The sequence below is a fragment of the Protopterus annectens genome, chromosome 11.part0 (assembly GCF_019279795.1).
Source record: "Protopterus annectens isolate FY-2018-M chromosome 11.part0, PAN1.0, whole genome shotgun sequence".
NCBI lineage: Eukaryota > Metazoa > Chordata > Ceratodontiformes > Protopteridae > Protopterus > Protopterus annectens.
This window is the reverse complement of record NC_056745.1, coordinates 148,035,926-148,057,982: the sequence shown is the minus strand read 5'-3', so window position 1 is coordinate 148,057,982 and position 22,057 is coordinate 148,035,926. Positions and strand designations below refer to the sequence as shown.

The window sequence follows — 22,057 nt, the reverse complement described above, 5'->3', positions numbered from 1 at the left end:
ATCTGTGGCACTGGATACACAGACCCCTGGGCCAACAAGCCCTGAAGTCCCCCAGATCCCGACTCAAAATGAAGTCAGACCTGAGCTGTGCAGTGCCAAAGCACCTATGGGCAAGGATGGCTCCAATAACTTCAAAGCTGACTCCAAACCCTGGTGCCACTGTCGACACTTCAGTTCAAGAGTCTTCCCACACCAAAAGCATCAGAGTTGGGTGACTCGAACATGGTCAGAGTCGAAGAACCATTTGTCTTAGGATCTGATGAGGACACCCTCAAAGATCTTGGAACTGAGGGCTCCACAACCATGGGACAGATTGGAGAAGGAGATATCAGTTCAGAGGACGGCAGGCTCACGGGTCCGATGATAAGAACTCTGAGGAACTTTCTCATCATCCTATCCACCTTTGCTTTAGACAAACTCCTGGAGGACCTAAGAGAGGAGCTGGCTGATGGTAGCCTGGACTGTCTCCTCTGGGTTTTTTGAAGAAAAGGAGAATGCAGCCAAGGAGAGACTTGCTCCTGCAAAAACCTAGGTGATTGGATCCAAGGTGACCTAGGCTTCGATGAAGCAGGATCCAAAGGTGTTGGATCAGACTTTGAGATTTTGTCAGGAAGCTTGGAGGAAGGAGATGATGCAAAATAACAGTATGTGGACCTTTTCCTAGGGTCCTTATCCTTGGGGGTCGAACCAGTCTTCCCTTTTTCAGGCAACTTTGAGGGGGGTTGAGCACCAGTTGCTAGAGAGGAAGAGGAATAGGAAGAAGACCTTTCATGATCAACTTATTTTTCCTGGAATTAAAGCCAGCATAAATGGAGCAATCAGTTTGTAAATGGGTAGTGCCCAAACAGTATACTCATTCCTTGTGGGCATCAGAATTGGGGATCTTATGCCCACAGGAAGTGGATTTTTTTAAAACAGGTCAGTTTATCAGCCATGGCAAACAGATAAAGAAAGAAATTAAGCTATAGCAACAGATTATTTTTTTATATAGAAAAGGAAACAATAGTAACTAGAAATGTCCTCTAAAGGGTAGAAAATAAAGAATTACAAGAGAAGAAAGGAAAAGTACCAACAATGATACTTCGATGAGTACCCAACAGTGACGTGGTAGAAATGGAATAGCCTGATGGACAGAACTCAAAACTAATGGAAGCAAGGAAGAGTGAAAGAGAAATATATAATTCAACAGGAGTAAACCTACAATTGGAAGACATTGAAAAATTCACCCAAAGGATCAAGAGAAGGAGATCTGCATCTCAGTGATATGGTGGTAAACAAGATCCAAGGTATGCCTGGTTGGTGGTGCATTACAGGTAAGAGTAGAGCATGAGAGTTGGATCTGTGAATCTAGTGAAAGTGTCTGAGCCAGATCCAAGACCCATTAATTTAGGAACAAATGAAAAAGATAACATCAGAGCAGAAAGATTTCTCCAAATGGGTACTTACCTAGATCCCCAGACGGAGACTTACACATTGGGCTGAAAAAAACTTGCATAGGTATGCAACTTGGAAATGCAGCAAGAAAGATCAGGGGGTGCTGTTGTCCAAGCTCTACTTATGCCTCTGAAATCCAAATGCCCAGGTGAAATGGTGTCAGATGAAGCCAGAAGGGGGAAGGTAGACTTCTGAAAGTCAGTCAGCCACTAGGCTCCCTGAAGAGAGGAATCCCAAGATGTTATGACTGGACAGTAAATAATACAATGAATATTAGCACAGCTTTGAATTTAACAGGAGTAACCCAATGTCAACTTAAAAGAGGCATAATTTTAGCGGGTCTATATCGCTTCGTTGAAAACTAAAAATATCAAAGCTGATATGGTCGGCACCATATCAGCGAAAGTGAGAGACATCGAACGTTTTAACAGAAATCTCCATAAGGGGAGATTTCCCTTTACTGCAATGCAGTGCAATCTTGGAGTTGGTATATTTAAGTAGCGAGGGTGTGGGGTGCAGGGGGGCTTGCCTCCCTGCTTGCATTGTTTAGTTTTCTTTTTTTTTTTATGTTCGAAGTTTCAAAAATCGATGATATGGTGTCGACCATATCAGAGTCAATATTTTGAAATATCGAAAATGTGATATAGATGCAATTTTAGCCCCCATTCAATAACCAGCAGTGCCAAAGAATAAAGACAACTAGATGGGAACTGAATTGCCTAAGGGTTTTCACGTATTCAAGAATTATCCCACACTTTATGGCACTGCAACAGGACATGAAAAGGCAGTTTACAACTACAAAAGTAGCGAACTGTCCCAAACACACTGTGGCATACCATCCGGTATCATAACACGAGCAGTAGCACAGAAGCCACTTTTTGTCAGCAGAGGATCTTTCAGATACAAGCTGGAGTCTAGTGCATTAAATGGTGTGACATGCTGACAACACTCAGATGCAGCTGCTCTGCCATCAAAATTAGTAGTTAGTGCTGCAGAATATAGGTTTTGGTCCTAACGATTCTGCAAGTGAGCAGCCTGTGTGATGCAGAGCAATAAGGGAGGGAGGGAGTGATGGTAGTGAAGGATCAAAACCAGCTCACCTATCCAGAAGGAAGAGGTCTGCCAAAATCCTGCAGCAGCAGCTCCACCTCATGGCAAGACCTAGGCTCACAGCCCTTGCAACTAGTGAACCTGAGTAGTGTCAGTCCAAGAAATGAACACCCACTCTAGCTAGAACTGCAGCTGTATGGAAGCACGCACTGTAGTGCATTATAGTAGATTCAACAAAGAAAGCACAGCATTATGCTTTCCAGGAAATACACGATGGGAAAATGTTTGAAACATGAAACAGGGTGGTGGCAAGGGCAGGGGGAATGAAAGGGTCTAACAACATTTAAAAATCAGGAGTAAGCCAAAACTCCATGTTAGGAGGTAAAAACAGCCGTAAAAGCACATGAGGGGCAAAGGTTAAAAATCAGGAGTAAGCCAAAACTCCATCTTAGGACATAATAACAGCCACAGCATAAAGCAATGCGTAAAAGCAACTACTGTTAAGTCCTCAAGCAGGGGTAGTTATACCAATTAGTTAACCAATAATTAAAAAATAAGCTTAGGATAAGGGCAGGAAAGCAGTATCATCAAATGAGAAGGTTGGAACAATTACTTCACTAAGTAAATGGCAACTCAAGCACAACAGGTGGAAAAAAGCAAATGAAAGTCATGAAGCACAATTCTAAGTCCAATGGAAATACGGTCAGACAGAGCTGCTTCTCAAATTCAAACAGTCAGTTGTGTCAGGGCAGATCACTGAGGCCAAGAGTTCCAGCTCCAATTAAAATATGCAGTAGATTACTGAAATATGATGCAGGTGTTCCAACTGTATGGCTGATTATTATAAAACATGGGTGGGACAGGGAAGTTATGTATATATTGAGGAGAGAGTTCAAAGGACTTCTTTTCCTTTATGTAAGATATGCTTTAGACACAAAAGAAGAGTACATACTGGGTAGGACACAATTCCACATTCAGCAGAGCAGTACAAGTCAACATGGTCACAAATAGTTGATTCTTAAATGCAAACTGCATTTTAAAAGCTGGATGAAAAATCTAACTGCTACAAAAACTCAAAGCAGAAACATTTCAGGCTGTCCTCCATAAGAAAAATGCAGTAAATAACTAAAATAAGCTGCAGGCTTTCCAAGTATGTGGCTTATTATTAGAAAGTGCACTAGTGGATCTGGTGAGTTGTGTGGAAGTTGGAGGCAGACCTCAAAAGACATTTCCATTTATGTAAGGTAAACTTCCAGATGTACTTCCAAAATCCAGCAATCCTATTTAGGGACATGCTTTACAACAGGATTACAAAATACATAAGTTGCAGTCTTGCAGATCAACTATAATCTCCCAAAGTAAGCAGAAATTGTACACATTAAGTAAGTCTTTGGCTAGCTATCTAAATGTGACTTAATTCTGGAAGCAGACAGCAAAAGCCCTCTGCCACCAATATACAGAAGGTTGTGCAATAGATGAAGTCATACCTACCAATAACAGATCCACAAAAAGAAGCCTCCATAGTATAGCTGTTGCTGACTCCTAACTTCCACATCACAACCCGACCTGTGCCTTCTTTGCTCTTCTGAACTTTAAATTTGCAGTCAGAAAATGAGAACTAGGGAGAACAAAATAGAGGTTTATGTTTTTTCATCCTGTCAAAACAGTAAATTTATTAAAGAAAAGTACAAAAAAACCTCAAAACAGATGTTTGGTTTAACTTCACATAAAGCTTTGTCATATTTATCTGTTTATGTTTTTAAATAGTTGACGTAGTGGTTAACACTGCTGCCTTACGGTGTTTGGTTTTCCAGTTTGTTTCTTGGCTGAAATACCTTCTGTGCAAAAATCTGCATTTCCTCTTGTGCCAGTGTAGGTTCTCACCAGGTGTGCCAGCTTCCTCCCACATCCCAAAGATGTGTGACAGTTGAGCTGACATTCCTTCTAACTGGGCTTGGTTCTGTGTGCCATGTGAAAGTGAAAGTCTGCATCCGCAACTGACTGGTACCCTGTTCAGGATCAGTTCCTATGCCTTGTAATGGGTGAGTACTGAAACAGGACCCTGCTCTGCAGTGACCCAAAATTGAATGAATTGGATTAACAGGAGACTGAATGAATGAATGATTTATTTAAATATCTAAATTCTGCAAGCAACCTACTGGACTACACACAACAGGATCCACCTATGCCAGCTAAAAACCAAAGTTAAAATATTTACCTGGACAGTCATTCTTTATGGATTAGACTGAGTGGCTAGTCACATCATCTTCCTAAGGGGATGATGCATGTTGACAAAAGCTTGCAGATGAAGCTGAGAGCAAACTCTGTTCATACTGGCACAGTGCAGATCTGCTCGTCAAAAGCAAAGCCCAGTTTATTTAAAAATGAATGTTGACTTTAAAATGACAGATGCCTAATCAGGCAGAAAACTTTCATTTCTTACTGGTTGTGATGACCACCACTGCCACCAATATGTGATGTCCCCACACTGGACCAGTAATCAAGGAGCCTGAATCCTCACCACTGACACTGGAGAGGGACATGCACTTGGAATACAAATGGATACACTCAGTATTTCAGGATGCAGACCTCCCTGCATCAAGTACAATTTCCCTTAAGAGCACACAGGGAACACACTCAGCCCAGGGTCTGCATTTCTCTATATCTGTCTCCCTCCAGGTCCCCAGTAAGACTCCCTATTGGTACAGTTGTAGGGTTAGGTACTCAGATGAGTGCCCTAGTCAAGTTTTCTGGCACCCTCTCTGTGAACCCAGTGCTTTGTGTCCCTGCTCCAAGTAGCTGACATACACACTCTAAGATTTAATTTTCACACACACACGCCAGGAAAGGCTGGCACAAATTACCCACTCTTCCAACTTTGCCCAGACTATAAGGTAGATTCATTGCTACCAGTCAGTTACTATAAGGCTCTTAAAAGGGTATCCAATTTATGCTGAGTGAAGTTGATATCAATATAAATGATAGTAGTTGACCAAGACAGCTTGGCCTTCTAGACTGGCCCACACAGGAGTCACCAAATAAGTACTCTCAAAGGTCTGATACTTTCTACAAGCATCATCCACAATAAAAGTTTTAAACATATTTAATAATAAGTAATAAAAACATGAAAATACTGAATATATATATATATATATATATATATATATATATATATATATATATAAATAAATAAATAAATATATCTTCATGGTAAACCAGAGAGTTCAAATCACAGGACATATGGAAAAGAACACTGATGGACATACTCAAAGAAAAACAGTATCTAAACTAAGCTTCACTATATTCCTGACTAATCTAAAAGAATTATTGCTCTCTAGTAAAGTTACTTACTATCACAAGGCAAGATGCTGTGGGTGAGGGTCTTTCTAGCCAGGTTCCCCAAAACAGAATACTCAATACTCTCAGATTTCTCTTTGCAATATCTAAAATATAATTTCCAAGAGGGCTGGCAGAATGACCTTGTCTGGTCACCTCACTCTAGGTTCTCCACAGTATTCCCCTTTGAAGCTGAGACAGGAATTTAGCATAGATGGCTACAATACACATCTAAATATTTATGGCAGTATCTGGGGCTTCCCCTTCTTTTTACTGAGCTAATGAACAAAGGCGTTTTCCCAGACCCTAGCTTCTCCGGGCCTATTCAGCACTGTGGGGTGACGTTTTAATGGTTTAACAGCTCATTTACATTTCCCTTATTTTTCTTAAAGAAAGCTAGCAGGTACATTTAATTTAGTTGCAATAACAGACATACATTTCTTTTCATTCCAGCAGGGTGCACTTTTGATGCATTTTAACACAAACAAAGCTCACAAATACATTTTCAGCACAAACATCAGTACAAATCAGTTTGATATACAAATGACATACAGTTCTAATACAGTTGTAACACAAGCATCTTGTATAAATCTTGTCATATATGTCTGCAATCTTAAGCTCCACCTTACTTGACATTTTGCTGGCTGGGTCTGTGTAGCCATGTTAAGGGATTGTGGTCAAACTACAGTGAATTTCCTTCCATACAGCTAAAGCTGAAGTTTCTGCAGTGCTCATACTATGGGGCTAGACATTCCTTTTCTACAGCTGCATAACATTCCACCCTGGTTTGGAGTCTATGACTGAGATATACCACAGGATGCTCTTTTCCCTGTGAGGAAACCTGGCTAAGTAAAGCCCCCACCCCATGGTTTGAAGCATCCACGTGCACAACAAATTATTTGCTGCAATCTGGACTGGCTAACACAGGGGGTCCTCCCAAAGCTCCTTTAAGCTTCTGGAATGCATGCTTGCATGCTGGGGGAGCACCACCTTGCCTGGCCTGTTTTTCCTGGTCAGGTCTGTGAGGGGAACAGCTATGGTACTATAATTGGGGACAAACTTTCTAAATTACCCCGTTGTCCCTAAGAACACCCTCATCTGCTTTTTGGTAACAGGGGTAGGCCATGCCTGAATGGCTTCCACTTTGGCAGGTTCTATCCTGATCTTACCACTCTCCACTCTATGTGCCAGGTAGGAGACCTCAGCCATACCCACCTGACACTTACTGGGCTTAATGGTCAACCCTGCCCTCTGCAGTCTGCCCAGCACCTCCATGACATTCTGAAGGTACTCTTGCCAGGGATGGCTGTAGATGGCAATATCATCCAGGTAAGCAATGGCATAATCTCCTGCTCCTACTAGGATATGGTTTACCAGCCTCTAGAAAGTCCCTGGGGCATTTTCGTACTCTCATACAAGCCAAACAAGAAGTCACAAAGGCTGACCTCCCTCTAGGGTTGGGAGTCAAGGGCACCTGTCAGTAGCCCTTGGTAAGATCAATAGTGTTCAGATACTTAGCCCCACCCAGCTGTTCTAGGGCTTCATCTGTCCTAGGCATGGGGTAAGCATCTGACTCTGTGTGACTATTTAGTTTCCTACAGTCCACACCGAACCTAGTGCTGCCATCCTTCTTTAGTACCAGCATCACTGGGGAGGCCCATGGATTGCTGGACTCGTGGATTACTCCTAGTTCCAACATCTCCAGTATCTCCTCCCTCAGAGCCTGTCTGACTCACTCAGGAACCTTGTAAGCAGCCTGCTTTATAGGTCTTTTGGGCCTTGTGTCCACATGGTGCTGTACCAGGTGGGTGCACCCTAGTTTCCCAGTGAATATGTCCCCAAACTCCTGTAACACTGCTTGGATTTCTTGAACCTGGGTAGGGGATAGCTGCTGGGACATTGTTATCCCTTCCACTGAGGCGTCAGTTTGAGGCTCAGATATCAGTCACCAGATACCCCTCAGACTCCTACTGCCATCCACTGCAAATACTCAGCACCAAGACCTCTCTATCATGGTAAGGCTTCATCATGTTAACATGGTACAGTTTGTGCCCCTGCCTCCTGCCTAGCAGTTCTACCATGTAGTTAACATCACTGACCTTCCTTACCACCTTGAAGGGTCCCTCCCAAGCTGCCTGCAGCTTATTGTGTCTAACAGGAATGAGTACTATCACTTGTTGTCCCACAGCATACTCTCTGGCTCGAGTGTTCCAGTCATACCAGACCTTTTTCTGCTGTTGGGCTCCTGCCAGGTTCTCCTGGGGCAAGCCCATGAGCTCCCTAAGCCTTGTCCTGAGGTTTAGGACATATGCCACAACAGACTTGTAGATCAATATGTGTGTATATACCTTTAAGCAGCTATCCAAGAGCTTGCACAAATCTATAAATACTGAGCACGTGCAAGTCTGACTGCATTTTGTATTTTGTTGTTAAGATGTAAGCATGTGTGTATGTAAGCTTTGTCTGTTAACTAGTTTGTTCATATTTAATGATGCTGCTATCCATCCTGATGTGCTTGTATGTATTAAAGCATCTGAACAAAACGCCAAGCCTTCTTGTTATATATGTTAGAGATGAATGAGCACCATGGTGTCAGACACGGTGTGTCTAAAAGGACATGGAGTTAGAAGAATACTGAAGGGGCATGGAGTCCGAAACGGCTTGGATAAAACCACTTAAGGCACTTGTTTAGATACTGGTAGAATACACAGGACTGGATCATCCTAAAATATGCAAACTTCGCAAAACAGATCAGAAACAAATTTCAGGTATTAAAACTTGCTGAGCACTATTTCTTTTTGCATAATATGAAATGAGGCATATAGAACGTTCTAAATAATTTTTGCATAAACTGATATGTACAATATTGATAAAAAATATTCGAATTACTATGGAAAATGTTTTAAATGAAGTATGAATTGCATAAAAGGAGTTAAATAAAGGGAAACAACCGCATTTTCACAAAGCCTGTATTTTCATATTACGCAAAGATATCAAGAGTTATCAGAAGTGTATAAAGTGTCTGCATGTTTGTGCAATGTTACAGTAAAGCTATTTCACAAAGTACAGACATTACAAGGCATATTTCATATAATATAGCTATTACAGAGCATATTTCATAAAGTAAAGTATTTCAAAGAGCTTACTGTGCATTTGAATGTTATTACAAGCTCACAGTAGAGTTTGTTCATAATTATGAGGGTCATATTTTCATTGTGTTTGAGTATACGTTATGGGCATGACAGATGGATTTTGAAAACTCAATGCACTTGTGTTTGACAGTAATATTACTGAGAACTGGAGCCCATTTGAGCAAGAGTACGACATTTTCATACAGGCTACATTTTCTGATAAAGATGACCATACAAAGGCATTTATTCTACTTAATTTAGTTTGGTCAGAAGCTATAGAAAGAGAACGCTCATTTGTGTATGCACCTGCTGTCTATACAGGAGGGGGGAAAACAGTCATATTGTTGTACCGGCTGAGTCAAGGGAGGACCCAGAGTGCTTAAAATGTAAATTTAGAAAAATGTGTAACCACCAGACAACTGTTACAATGGAAAGGCACTTATTTTACACAAGGGATGAAAAGCCTGGTGAAACTTTTGCAGCATAAATAACTGACCTGAGAAACAAGGCTAAAACGTGCAGATGTGGTGACTTAAGGGATGAGCTGATAAAAGACAGACTTGTGTGTGGCATAAAAGATGATTCCGTGAGAAAGATTTTGCTTCGTGACAGTGATTTAGTTTTAAATAAAGCCAGTGAGATTTGTCAGATATACAAGCTCACAGAAAAGCACACAAATATGCTTGAAAATGAGAATAGTTCTAGAAGGCACAGTGATAAAGCTCATGTTGACAGTATGCAGAACGTAGTTAAAAGAAACAAGCCCAAGCACATGGCAGCAACTGTAACTCCTGCAGCACTCACTCGTAAACTCCAGAACTTTCTAGCAAATTCCAGACTTCGCACAGTCTCAGTGAAGTACATGAGTGAGTCAGCAAACTCAAAGCATGGGCCCAACCCAGCTTCATTGCTAGCTGTAATAATTGTGGTGGAAGTCATGAATCTAAAAGGGAGAAATGTTTAGCTTTTGGTCAACAATGCCACAAATGCAATAAAGGGAATCACTTCAAAAGATTTTATAAATCAAAAGGCCCACATTCTTTTATCAAAAAGGAACATGCTAAGAGACGAGTTAATCAATTAGAAAGCTGTAATCCAACTCTATGTTGATGGCGTATCAGTGCTTCATGAAACAGTCAATGCTGTAGACGTAAGGGCAAAGAATAAAGTATTTTGTAATGTTGTGATAAGTGGCAAACCCACAGAGCTCAAGGATGACACAGGTTCCAAGTGCAATGTTATGTCAGCAGAAACATTTGCTAGAGTGTGTAAAGGTGAAAGGCTTGTTTTGGCAATGTGTGTGAAGCTTGTTGCTTATGGAGGTAAAGACATTCAAACCAAAGGCTCAGTAGTGGTTTCATGTTACTCTGCTGGAAGAAGCTATGACTTATTATTTTATGTGGTCAAGAGGCATGTCCGGTAATTATAAGTGTTCAGAGACAGTCTGAAAATGGGACTGCTTTCATTTAATGAGGAAGTCCATTATGTTAGCTTGAAAGACCACTACTTTAATTTTGCCCAGTACATTTTTTTCTACCTATGCTGATCTGTTCAAAGACAAATTAGGTGAACTTCCAGTTGTGTACTCCATGAAGTTAGACCCAGAGATCAGTCCAGTTTTCAGGCCAGCACGTAGAGTTCCCATAGCCATGCAGGACAGAGTCAAAGCCGAGTTAGATAAAATGGTGCGACAAGGTGTAATTTGTCCAGCTGAAACTCCAACTAAATGGGTATCTTCCATGGTGGTAGCTCATAAGAAATGCATGGATGACATTAGAATTTGTATTGACCCATGAGATTTGAACAAAGTGCTAAAACGACCTCATCAACTAATGCGCACAGTCGAAGAAGTCACAGCATTGATGCCAAATGCCACTTTTTTCTGTTTTAGATGCAAAGAGTTCATTTTGGCAAATTCAGCTTGACAAAAAATAATCATTGCTTACTACTTTCAGTACTCGGTTTGGCAGGTACAGATTTTTGAGAATGCCATTTGGGATAAATTCTGCAAGTGAAGTCTTTCAGTGTGCAATGGAGCAAATTTTTTTCTGGGAATTTTTGTGCTATTATAGTTAACATACTAGTAGGAGGTCATGATAAAGCTGAATATGACAAACTTCAGAAACATTCTAGAAAGGGCATATCAAGTAAATCTAAAGCTCAATCCTGAGAAATGCCAGAAATGCAAATTCAAGGTACAAGAAGTTACTTATGTTGGTTATTTATTTAAGAGTACTGGCCTACGCCCAGACCCCTCAAAACAAACAGCCATTTTCGAGATGCCAGCTCCAGACAATGTTCAAGCCCTACAACGTTTTCCTGGCGTGGTCAACTATCTAGGCATGTTCATTCCAGACTTGAGCCAACTTTCATCACCACTCTAAGAGCTGACACATGAAGATGTATCCTGGTCTTGGTCAAAGCAACACCAAAGAACATTTGATGCCCAGAAACAGTGAATTGCTAGTTCACCAATTCTCAAATACTATGATGTTCACAAACCAGTTACACTTTCCTGTGATGCTTCGAAATATGGTCTTGGTATAGTCATTCTACAACAGGATCAACCTGTTGCCTATGCATCGAGAACTCTTACCCAAACTGAAAGATCTTTTGGCAATTGTGTTTGCATGTTCGAAGTTCTATAATTATGTTTATAGTAGACCTATTCAGATTGAAACAGACCAACAACCTCTAGTCACTAGCCTGAGAAAACCTATGCATTCACCTTCAGCCAGACTGCAACATATGTTGCTGAGATTGCAAAAGTACAAATTCAATCTTGTCTACAAGAAAGGCAAACTTCTTTATCTTGTTGATACATTAGCCAGATCACCCAGAAACACCACAGAACAGCATGAGAATGAGAGCCTTGATTTTGAAGTTATGGAAGTGAGACATTTTTTCTCCACACGTCTTGATGAGCTGAGAGACCACACAGCCACAGGTAGAATTTTACAGAGGCTCAACTACTTTATTAATCAAGGATGGCTGTCAAACTATCCTAGTTTACCTTAAGAAGTGCAACCTTATTTTCCATGCAGACATGATATTTTGTCCGACATAGGTATCATAATGAAAGGTCCAAAAGTAATTGTTTCAAAGTCCTTGCAACCAAAGTACACTACTATCTTGCAACGTGGTCATCCAGCAATCAAATCTACTAAAGGAAGGGCGAGAAAACTAGTATTTTGGCCTTCTACGTCACAAGATATTGACAGAGCACTTTTATCTTGTTCAGTGTGTAATAGTACAAAGCCTAATCAACAGAAGGAACTAGTTCAGCTTAACCAAATTGCAGAACTACCTTGATTGACAGTAGCCACAGATATCTTCGAGTGGAATGGTCAACATTACTTGGTCATAGTAGACTTTTACTCCAATTGGTTCGAGACTGACTTACTTCCTAACTAGCATCCAGTACAGTCATTACAAAGATGAAGCATCATTTTGCTGTTCATGGTAGTCCACACAGTTATTTCTGACAATGGCACACAGTATACAAGCCAATAGTTCAAAAGATTTGCTGAAGAATGGGACTTTACTCATGTCACGAGTAGTCCAGAGTACCCACAGTCAAATAGTTTGACAGAACGTGGAGTTCAAAGTGCAATGCAGTTACTAGAGAAGTCAAAATGAAACAATACTGATGTTTTCCTGAATCTCTTGAATCTCAGAAATGTTCCTCATGATAAACATCTTGGTTCACCTGCTCAGAGACTTCTGACAACACAAAACAGAACCACATTACCAATTAGTAGTCAATTATTAGTTCCATGCATCAAGAACAACAGGTTAGGGAAAGCCAACCTGTTGAAGAAGCACGTATCCCAGAAGTCCTACTATGATAAGACCAGTAAACTGCTCAATCCATTATGAGAAGGAGAAGTGGTAAGGATGCAGACTCCCAAAGGTTAAGATCGGATTGGTGTCATGAACAATACTGGTCCAGAGCCAAGATCATACATTGTGGAATCAGGAGTAACATTTAGGCGGAATCTGAAGCATCCGAGCCTATACCACAGCACATAACCTGTGAGAAAGACTATCTCAGAGTAAGTTGTCAGATGTTCCAATTCCAGAGAAAGTTCCAGAGGACATTCCTGTTTCTGTGATGAATCCAGAAGTTCCTGATACGAGTTGTGAACTGCAGACTATCCCTGTTGCTAAATTTGTTCCCAAATGTTAACTTACAAGATATGGTCGAATCTCTAAACCTTCCAACAGATATGAAGCAACTTGGACATGAACATTGTGTTTTATTTCCAATCTACATAGTAATGCATGTCTAGCTCTGATATTGTTTTTTCAAAGGGCAATCTTTTTAAGAGGGAGGATGTAGATCGATGTGTGTATATACCTTTAAGAAGCTATCCAACAGCTTGCACACATGTATAAATACTGAGCATTTGCAAGTCTGACTGCCATTTTGCAGTTAGCTGTTGAGATGTAAGCATGTATGTATGTATGCTCTGTCTGTTAACTAGTTTGTTCGTATTTCAGGATGCTACTATCCATCCTGATGTGTTTGCATTAAAGCATCTGAATGAAACCCCAAGCCTTCTTGTCCTATTTACTACAACAGACAAGCGACAAGCCTCCTTGAGGGATTCACACTCACTCATCCACAAATCACAAATCAAATCTAGAGGTCCCCTCACTCTATACCCATACAGCAACTCAAATGGTGAAAAAAATGTGTTTTCTTGGGGCATCTCCCTGTATGCAAACAGATGGGGCAAATATTTGTCCCACGCTCTCAAAATGGCCTGCAAATGCCTGTAGCATGGTCTTTAGTATAGAGGTGCTGCACCCCACAATGCTTCCACTGACAAGCCAGGAAATCTGACATGAAATTGGCATCTCTGTCAGTCACTATTTCTCTCGGGAAACGTACCCTGCTGAAAATCTCTAGCAAAGCATTTGTCGCCATCTTTGCCTCAATGGAGGACAGAGCCACTGCCTCAGGGTATCTAGTAGCATAATCTATTACCACTAGGATATACTTCTTCCCTGTGGAACTTGGGATACTTAGAGACCCCACAATATCCATAGCTACCCTCTGAAATGGCTCCTCAATCACAGACAAAGGCATCAAAGCAGCTTTGACCGTGTCTCCTACATTGCCTACTTGTTGGCACTACTCATAGGTCCTGCAGTACCCTGTTACATCCCTGGCAATCCCAGGCCAATAAAAGTTATCTATAATATGTCCCTTGGTATGCTTTATGCCCATATGAACTGCAAAAGGAATGTCATGAGCTATGGCTAGAAATGCCAGATGGTAGGCTCTGGACACTACCAACTGCTGTATTACCTCACCTTCTAGCCATCCCTCAGAGGTCCACTCTATACAGTAACCATTTGTTCCAGTATACAGAATCTCCTTTTCCTTGAGAATCAGCTGGCTCCCTAGCTACCTTCCTCAAGCCTTGTAATGTAGGGTCTGAAAGATGAGCCAGTCTCAACACTCTATTTGTAACTCTTCCCAGCTCCCCTTCCACAGGAAGTCTGGTATCCTCTGATGGCGGTGTTTCACTGTCAGTCTGGGTACTACTAATTGCCTCTGCCCTTGCAGTCACTCTGTCCAAGGGAACATAAGTACCCACCAGTAGCTGTGGCTCACCTTCAGTCTCACTGCTACAGGGTAGCTCCCTCCCTAAAGTAGTCATATCACCAGTTCTAGCTTCAGGTGTGCGGTCTGTCTGGGTCTCCCCAGGCTACCAGACCCACATGCCTGTCTCCAAGCCTGACTGCATGTCACTGCATGCACACAAGGTACTGCATTATCAAAATCATTCCCTACCAAGACATCTGCAGGGACAGCCTCAAACACACCTACTTGCTTGCTTCCTTTTCCACCCTCACCAGTCAAGGTGAACTTTGGCCAAAGGCATTTGAAATGGGATCCCTCTTAAAGATATGACTGGAGTGGATTGCCCAAGCAAGTACTGCACCTCTTTAACCACTGCAGGCTTCACAATGGTTATATCAAAAGCCGTCTCTCTTGGCAGTGACCTGTTTTCCATCCACCAAGACCGGATATAAACTCTGCTGGTAGTTTGGTACCCCTGTTGTCTTCAGATAGCTTACCACTGGCATTCTGTTATTCCTACTTGTTGGCTCCCCCACTTTTTGTTCCCCACCTTGCCTCCGTAGATATCTATATGCTACATGGCCCCACTGGTTACATTTAAAACATTTAACCCTTGCTCCTGGCCCTGCACCTGAACTAGTGAATTCCCTCTTACTGGCAGACTCTGTTGGGGAAGTTTAGGCTGCCCACCATGGGTTCTCTTATATCCATATGCAGCACTGGGTATCCCTTTCCTGGGCAGTGATTCCCTGCTTGCTAGGTAGAGATCTTTTTCCCCAACTCATCTGCAGAGTTCCATTCCCTGTCTGCCAACCTAATTCTCAGGTCCTCAGGCAAAGTGTTAAGGGCTTGTTTCTTCACCAAAAAGTCTACTAGCCCTTGAAAAGTGGTGACCTGACATGCTCTCACTCACTTATGAAAATAAGTGCTTAGTTCAGCAATATAGTCACATACACTTTCATCTGCCTTGTGTCTATGCTCACGAAACTTTCTTCTGCAAGCTTCAGGTGTCAAATTAAAACATTGTAATAAACAGTGCTTAACTTTAACATAATCTAAACAATCAGTATCAGACAACTTAGAAGCAGCAGTTACAGCTTTACTATGGAGCAAGGGGGTTAGGAACAGTACCCAAAGCCCTTGGTCAACATTATACTGCTTGCATTCTCTTTCAAATATATGAATAAAACTATCAAAATTATCACCCTCTGTAAATTGTGGAAGGAATTTACTGACCTTTAATGCTTCTGTGGTTCAGTTATTCCTTTCCCCATTACCTCCACGACCATGGCAAAGAGTCAGCATCTCCCACTTATGCTGATACTGCTTCTCCTTTTCTTCAACCTCCAAAAACCAGAGTCTCTCATTTTCTTTGGCCTCCAGATGCTGCAGTCTCTCTGATGATTCTAGTTCCAAACATTTGGCCTCCAGTTCAAGTCTGTAACTCTAGACAGATTTTTAAGTCCTCTGAGGAAAAGTTGAACTGTCCTGTTTCTGAGGACTGCAAATTCCAATCACCAAACTGGTTATCCTCCTGGTTGTTAGTCTGTGATACAGCTGTCATTAAGGCTGCAATAATTTCCCCTTTAGTCAGGTTGGTGTGCACCATTCCTTTACCTTGGCACATCTCAGCCAATTGGTTCCTTGTAAGCTTGTCATAATCCTCTGCTGACATCTTTCCCTGCTCTCCCTGACTAAGCCAACAAAAAGTAAATAAATAAAACTATTGTGATATACAAATCTGAATGCCTACCACGTGGCTAATGAGAGTACACCTTTCTTTAGTGTCAACTTCTTACAGGCTACAGGAATTCAATATCCACACCAATGCTCAACATGTGAGCATGTGATAATCCCACCTCTGCCACCAATATGCTCACCACTGCTACCAATATGTGACATTCCCAGACTGCGTCAGTAATCAAAGAGCCTGAATCCTCACCACTGACACTGGACAGGGACATACACTTGAATACAAATGGATACACTCAGTATTTCCAGATGCAGACCTCCCTGCATCAAGTACAACTTCCCTTAAGAGCACACAGGGAACACACAACCCGAGGTCTGGATTTCTCTACATCTGTCTCCCTCCAGGTTCCCAATAAGACTGCTCACTGATACAGCTGTAGGGTTAGGTCTTCAGTTGAGTGTGCAAGCCAAGTCCTCTGGCAAACTCTCTGTGAACCCAGTGCTTCGTGCCCATACCCCAATTAGCTGACACACACACTAAGATTTAATTTTCACACACACACACACACACACACACACACACACACACACACACACACACACACACACACATGGAAAGGCTGGCACAGATTACCTGCTCTACCAACTTTGTCCAGAGTATAAGGTAGATTCACTGCCACCAGTCAGTTACTATAAGGCTCTTAAAAGGGTATCCAATTATGGTGAGAGAAGTTGATATTAATACAAATTATAGTAGTTGAAAAAGATGGCTAGGCCTTCTGGAGTGGCCCTCACTGTGTCACCAAATAAAAATAAATACTCTCAAAGGTTAGATACTTTCTACGAGGACCAGCCACAATAAAAGTTTTAAATATATTTAATAATAAATAATAAAAGAACATGAAAATACTGAATATATATTCACAGTAAACCACAGAGCTCAGATCACAGGAAATATTGCAAAGAACACTGATGGTCAGACTCAGACAAATAAAGAAAAACAACATCTAAACTAAGTTTCACTATATTCCTGACTAATCTAAATGAATTACTGTTCCCTAGTAAAGTTACTTACTACCACAATGCAAGATGCTGTGGCTGGGGGCCTTTCTTGTCAGGTACCCCCAAAGCAGAATACTCAAATTTCTCTTTGCAATATCTAAAATATAATTTTCAAGGGGGCTGGCAGAATGACCTCATCTAGTCACATGACTCTAGGCTCTCACAGTATTCCCTTTTGAAGCAGAGACAGGAATTTAGCATAGATGGCTACAACACACATCTAAATATTTATGGCAGTGCCTGGGGCTTCCCTCTTTTTACTGAGCTAATGAACAAAGGCTGTTGTCCAGTCCCTACCATCTCCGATCTGATTCAGCATTGTGGGGTGATGTTTTAATGATTTAACAGCTCATTTACATTTCCCTTAGTTTTATGAACGTAAGCTAGCTAGTACATTTAATACAGTTGCAATACATGTACATTTCTTTTCATTCTAGCAGGGTGCACTGTTGATACATTTTAACACAAACAAAGCTCACTACATTTTCAGCACAAGCATTGGTACAAATCAAGTTAGTAGAACAAGAGCAACTTGGCTGTTACAGAGTCAAAAAATATAGATAAGTAGGCAAACTCCTTAGGTTAAAATCCAGCTTTAATTTCACTGCAGGTCAGATAAGTGCTTTTGTTACATGATCTGATGAAGCTCAATTAAATGAGTGAAAGCGCTTATCTGACCTGCAGTGAAATTAAAGCTGGATTTTAACCTAAGGAGTTTGCCTACTTATCTATATTTTTTGACTCTGTAACAGCCAAGTTGCTCTTGTTCTACTAACTTTATCTCATTTTTATCTGGAGCACCTGGCGTTTATCCATTTATCAGCGAGTGCCTTGTTTTCGTCATTGGTACAAATCAGTTTGATATACAAATGATACATAGTTCTAATACATTTGTAACACAAGCATCTTGTATAAATCAGTTTGATATTCAAAGGACATATCATTATTTACAAAACTCCAGCTTGCTATGCTGGCTGGCACTTGCCCATATCATCACACTGGTGCTGTTAATTTCAGTATTATAAAATATTTCCTGTGATGATGAACCTGATCAACTCCAATTAATTATGCAACCCATCAGACAGCCACTCCATCATTAACACCTCAATTGTATCTGTAATATAACAAACTACAGGAATTAAAGTGAGTTTTACTGCATACGGTTAGAAAACTGTCACAATATGAAATACAAGAAGAGGAAAGAAAAAGAAAGATTAGAAAAGGAAAAAAAACGCAACACCCATTAAAAGCTTTTTTTCCCCAAGATGGGTGGAGCAAGCACCCCTGCTACCCACCCCTCTGTGTTTATGTGTGCACATATCACATTGCTCTTGCCTGGTAACTCTACCCCTGCCCCTATCCCCAATGCTATACATTACCTTACAAAAAAACTCTCCCTAACAATGCAACAAAAATACACATTTATTTATTATTTATTATTAAATATACTTAAAACTTTTGTTGTAGCTGGTCCTTGCAGAAAGTATCTAACCTTTGAGAGTATTTTATGAAATACATGCACAACAGCAAATGTATCCCTTTCTTTAGATATTACTCTAACCTTAACCCAGCAGGCACTTGCACAGACACGATCACCCCTAATGGCAAAACTTTCAGTATATCTGAAAGTTTTGGCATTAACATACATTTCCACTTACTGCAACCATAAACACATACCTTCAGGAAAAATAGTATTCAATGTTACTCCTTTTATCGACTCTTGCACTCGGCATTAAGTGCTTCTGACAATTTCAAACTCTCTAAATATCTGCTGGCAGAGTGCACTCCAAGTGTGTGTGTGTGTGTGTGTGTGTGTGTGTGTGTGTGTGTGTGTGTGTGTGTGTGTGTGCATGTGCATGTGCATGTATGTGTCTATGGGTTCCCTACAACTTATCAAGACATTAACATTTCTTAGTGAATAAAGCCGGTACAGCTGATTGAAAATCAGCTGATCGCAAGTAGCATCTTTATTCAGTACAACATCACAGAACAGTGTGGATCAAAAAAATGTACCCTTTCCTTAATGTACTGCAATACTGGAGATGGTACATATAATTAGCAAAAGGTGTGGGGGATGAAGGGTGCTTTCCCCACAGCAAAAAAAGCAGAGTTTGTTTTTATTGCAATCTTTGCAATTCGAAGTATTATGTGTTCAAAACTTTTTGATTTGAACATGCATTTGAAGATTTGATACTTTCAGCGTCTGTCAAACTCATATGTACACATTTTTATATATCATACATGTACATATATTTGTTTTACTAAACAAAATGTCAATAGGTATGTCTGACTGCACAATTCTAGAGGCCCTTTCACTCATACTGTGTGATCTAAGTGTGTGTGTGTGTGTGTGTGTGTGTGTGTGTGTGTGTGTGTGTTGATGTGCATATACATATACACACACACACACACACATATATAATATATATATATATATATATATATATAAGTGTATATGTTTATGGGTCCCCATCTAAATCTCAGTTTCAAAACATCGAACCTCTGATTACATAAGACTAGATGATCAAAGTTTTAAAGTATCGAACTTTGTTAATTGAGATTGCCGTACAGTGCAGAACGGGGACTTTAACATTCTCTTCACTGTCGTGCAATCTCGGAGTTGGTATATTTAAGTAGCAGGGGGTGTGGCGGGTACAGAACCCCACATGAGGGGTGCAGGGGGGCTTGCCCCCTGCAAAAACATGAAATAAGATGCTTTCACGCTTTAAATTTTTTTTTTGGTTCGATATATCAAAACGTCAGTACTCTGGTCTTCGCTGATCTGAGGTTCGATGTTTTGAAATTTCGATATTTAGAAGGGGACCATATATATATATATATATATATATATATATATATATATATATATATACACACACACACACACACACACACACACACACACACACACACACACACACACACACACACACACACATACACACACAATGCATAAACACACATTTGAAGTGTTTTTTTTTTTTGCCCCATGAAAATCAATTTGTGAATAATCTGGATTTATGAATTAGATTTTGGATGATTGCTGACTGTTGCATAGTGGTAATATAGAAGAACTTGTGGCCTTTTTTTGATTATCTGGACAAAAACAATAATATGGGTATTGAATTTACTTGTTCATATGACCAGCAATTATCTAGCCATTTGTACTGTTAAACTTGAGGATGATTTGCTGTCCACTAGTATTTATAGAAAATGTCATCGTAATAGCTATTTATATGCCAATAATCGTCACCCACCCATATAGTGAGAACATGCCCTTATTCTCAGTTTATACAGGCTAGAATGACTTGTAGTTAACTTTCAGGTTATAAATCAGAATGTCATCATTTGAGGAAAACATTTTCTCACAGGGGCTATGCCACTGATTTGGTATTCCATTGGGTGGGCTGATGGTAGACCCTGTTAAAGTCTTTTGAATGATGATAAAGAAATGCCTAAAAAATGTACATACAATGTGGATGTTCTTTGGTTTGTGAAGGAGTATTGTGAGAACAGTTACAGGACCAGGCAATGTTTACAACAATTCTGGAATATAGTTGCTCAAGATGGCTTTTCTGGGAGAATAATGATAGATAAGGTATCTAAGTCATACCTAAAAGGATGCCATCTGGCTATTTTTTTTGTGGGGGGGGGGGGGTAAAAAGAGAACCAACAAGAAAATTTAGCAGTCAATTTTGACAGGCACCCCACTTGGAAGTTGTTTCCCATGTAGTCACTGCAACCACAATAATGTTGCTCTTAAAACTAACAATTTTACTTTACCAATGTGGCTAAGGCATTTGAAATTAGGTCCTTTACTAACTGGAGTAGCAGTTGGATAATTTATATAGCTACATGTAAAATGTGGGACAGCCATTATGATTATTTAATCAAAGAATTTCATTGCATATTACTCGCTTACTGTAAAAGGGATAGCTGTGCCCTTTATCATTATATAGCTGAACACCCTACTGCTGCTTCTTGTTTTTATTGGTATTATGTGCTCTTCAGTGGTCAAACATATACCATTAAGCACTGGTCTTGGAATAAAAAAACAGCAAAAATGGATCACCACATTGGGAACTATGATCCTACCAGGATTAAATGAACAACTTGGATAACTATTACTTTTGTTGACCCTACTGTAGTGCCCAGTTCTCTTTCATCTGAAAAGGATTCCTTCATTGACCTAGGCAGCTAGTTCAACTGGCATAGTTCTTACTGTTGTGGACCATATTGTAGTGCCCAGTTCTCTTTCAGCTGAAAAAGATGAGTGAAACCTAGGTCACTGCTAGCCCTTTAATATAAAGGGTGGATGGGGTCACAAGGGGATAATGATAATGTTGATAGAGAGAAGACACAGAGTTATAGGCTCATTGTCACTAATGTCTAAACATCATCTTATAATTTTCATTCCACTCCATTATGTTGCAGGATGTGACCCCAGAATTCAACTCACTGCAGGTGATTCTCCTTACGTGCTATTATGATCTTATGTGTTATTCTCTGGGCTTACAGTGGTATATCCCACTAAAAGGGTTAAAGAAAAAGATCCATAGATAGAGTGCTGTACTGAAGAGATCATTTACATGCCCACTCTAGATGGTTGATTGTTATCTCCTTCTAGTCAGAGTGCCTATGAAGGGCATTCGCCTTCTTAGCAGCTATAACATTAAAAGTCTGGGTAGCTTCTGTCTGCAAAAAGTACACCATAACAGTGCAGTCTATATTGGGGAGGAGGGTGGCACAAGGGCCC

The 22,057-nt window shown here is 40.6% G+C and overlaps 1 protein-coding gene across 1 annotated transcript in view; it reads right to left on the bottom strand.

Annotated features, from left to right (window-relative positions):
• The window catches only part of AGBL3 (AGBL carboxypeptidase 3), a 1,419,881-nt gene that overhangs the window by 703,045 nt on the left and 694,779 nt on the right, over positions 1-22,057 (bottom strand). Inside the window, exon 9 of the mRNA XM_044087180.1 lies at positions 3,976-4,102. Within this exon, the coding sequence (XP_043943115.1) occupies positions 3,976-4,102 (127 nt within the window). The remainder of the gene's footprint in view (positions 1-3,975; positions 4,103-22,057) is intronic.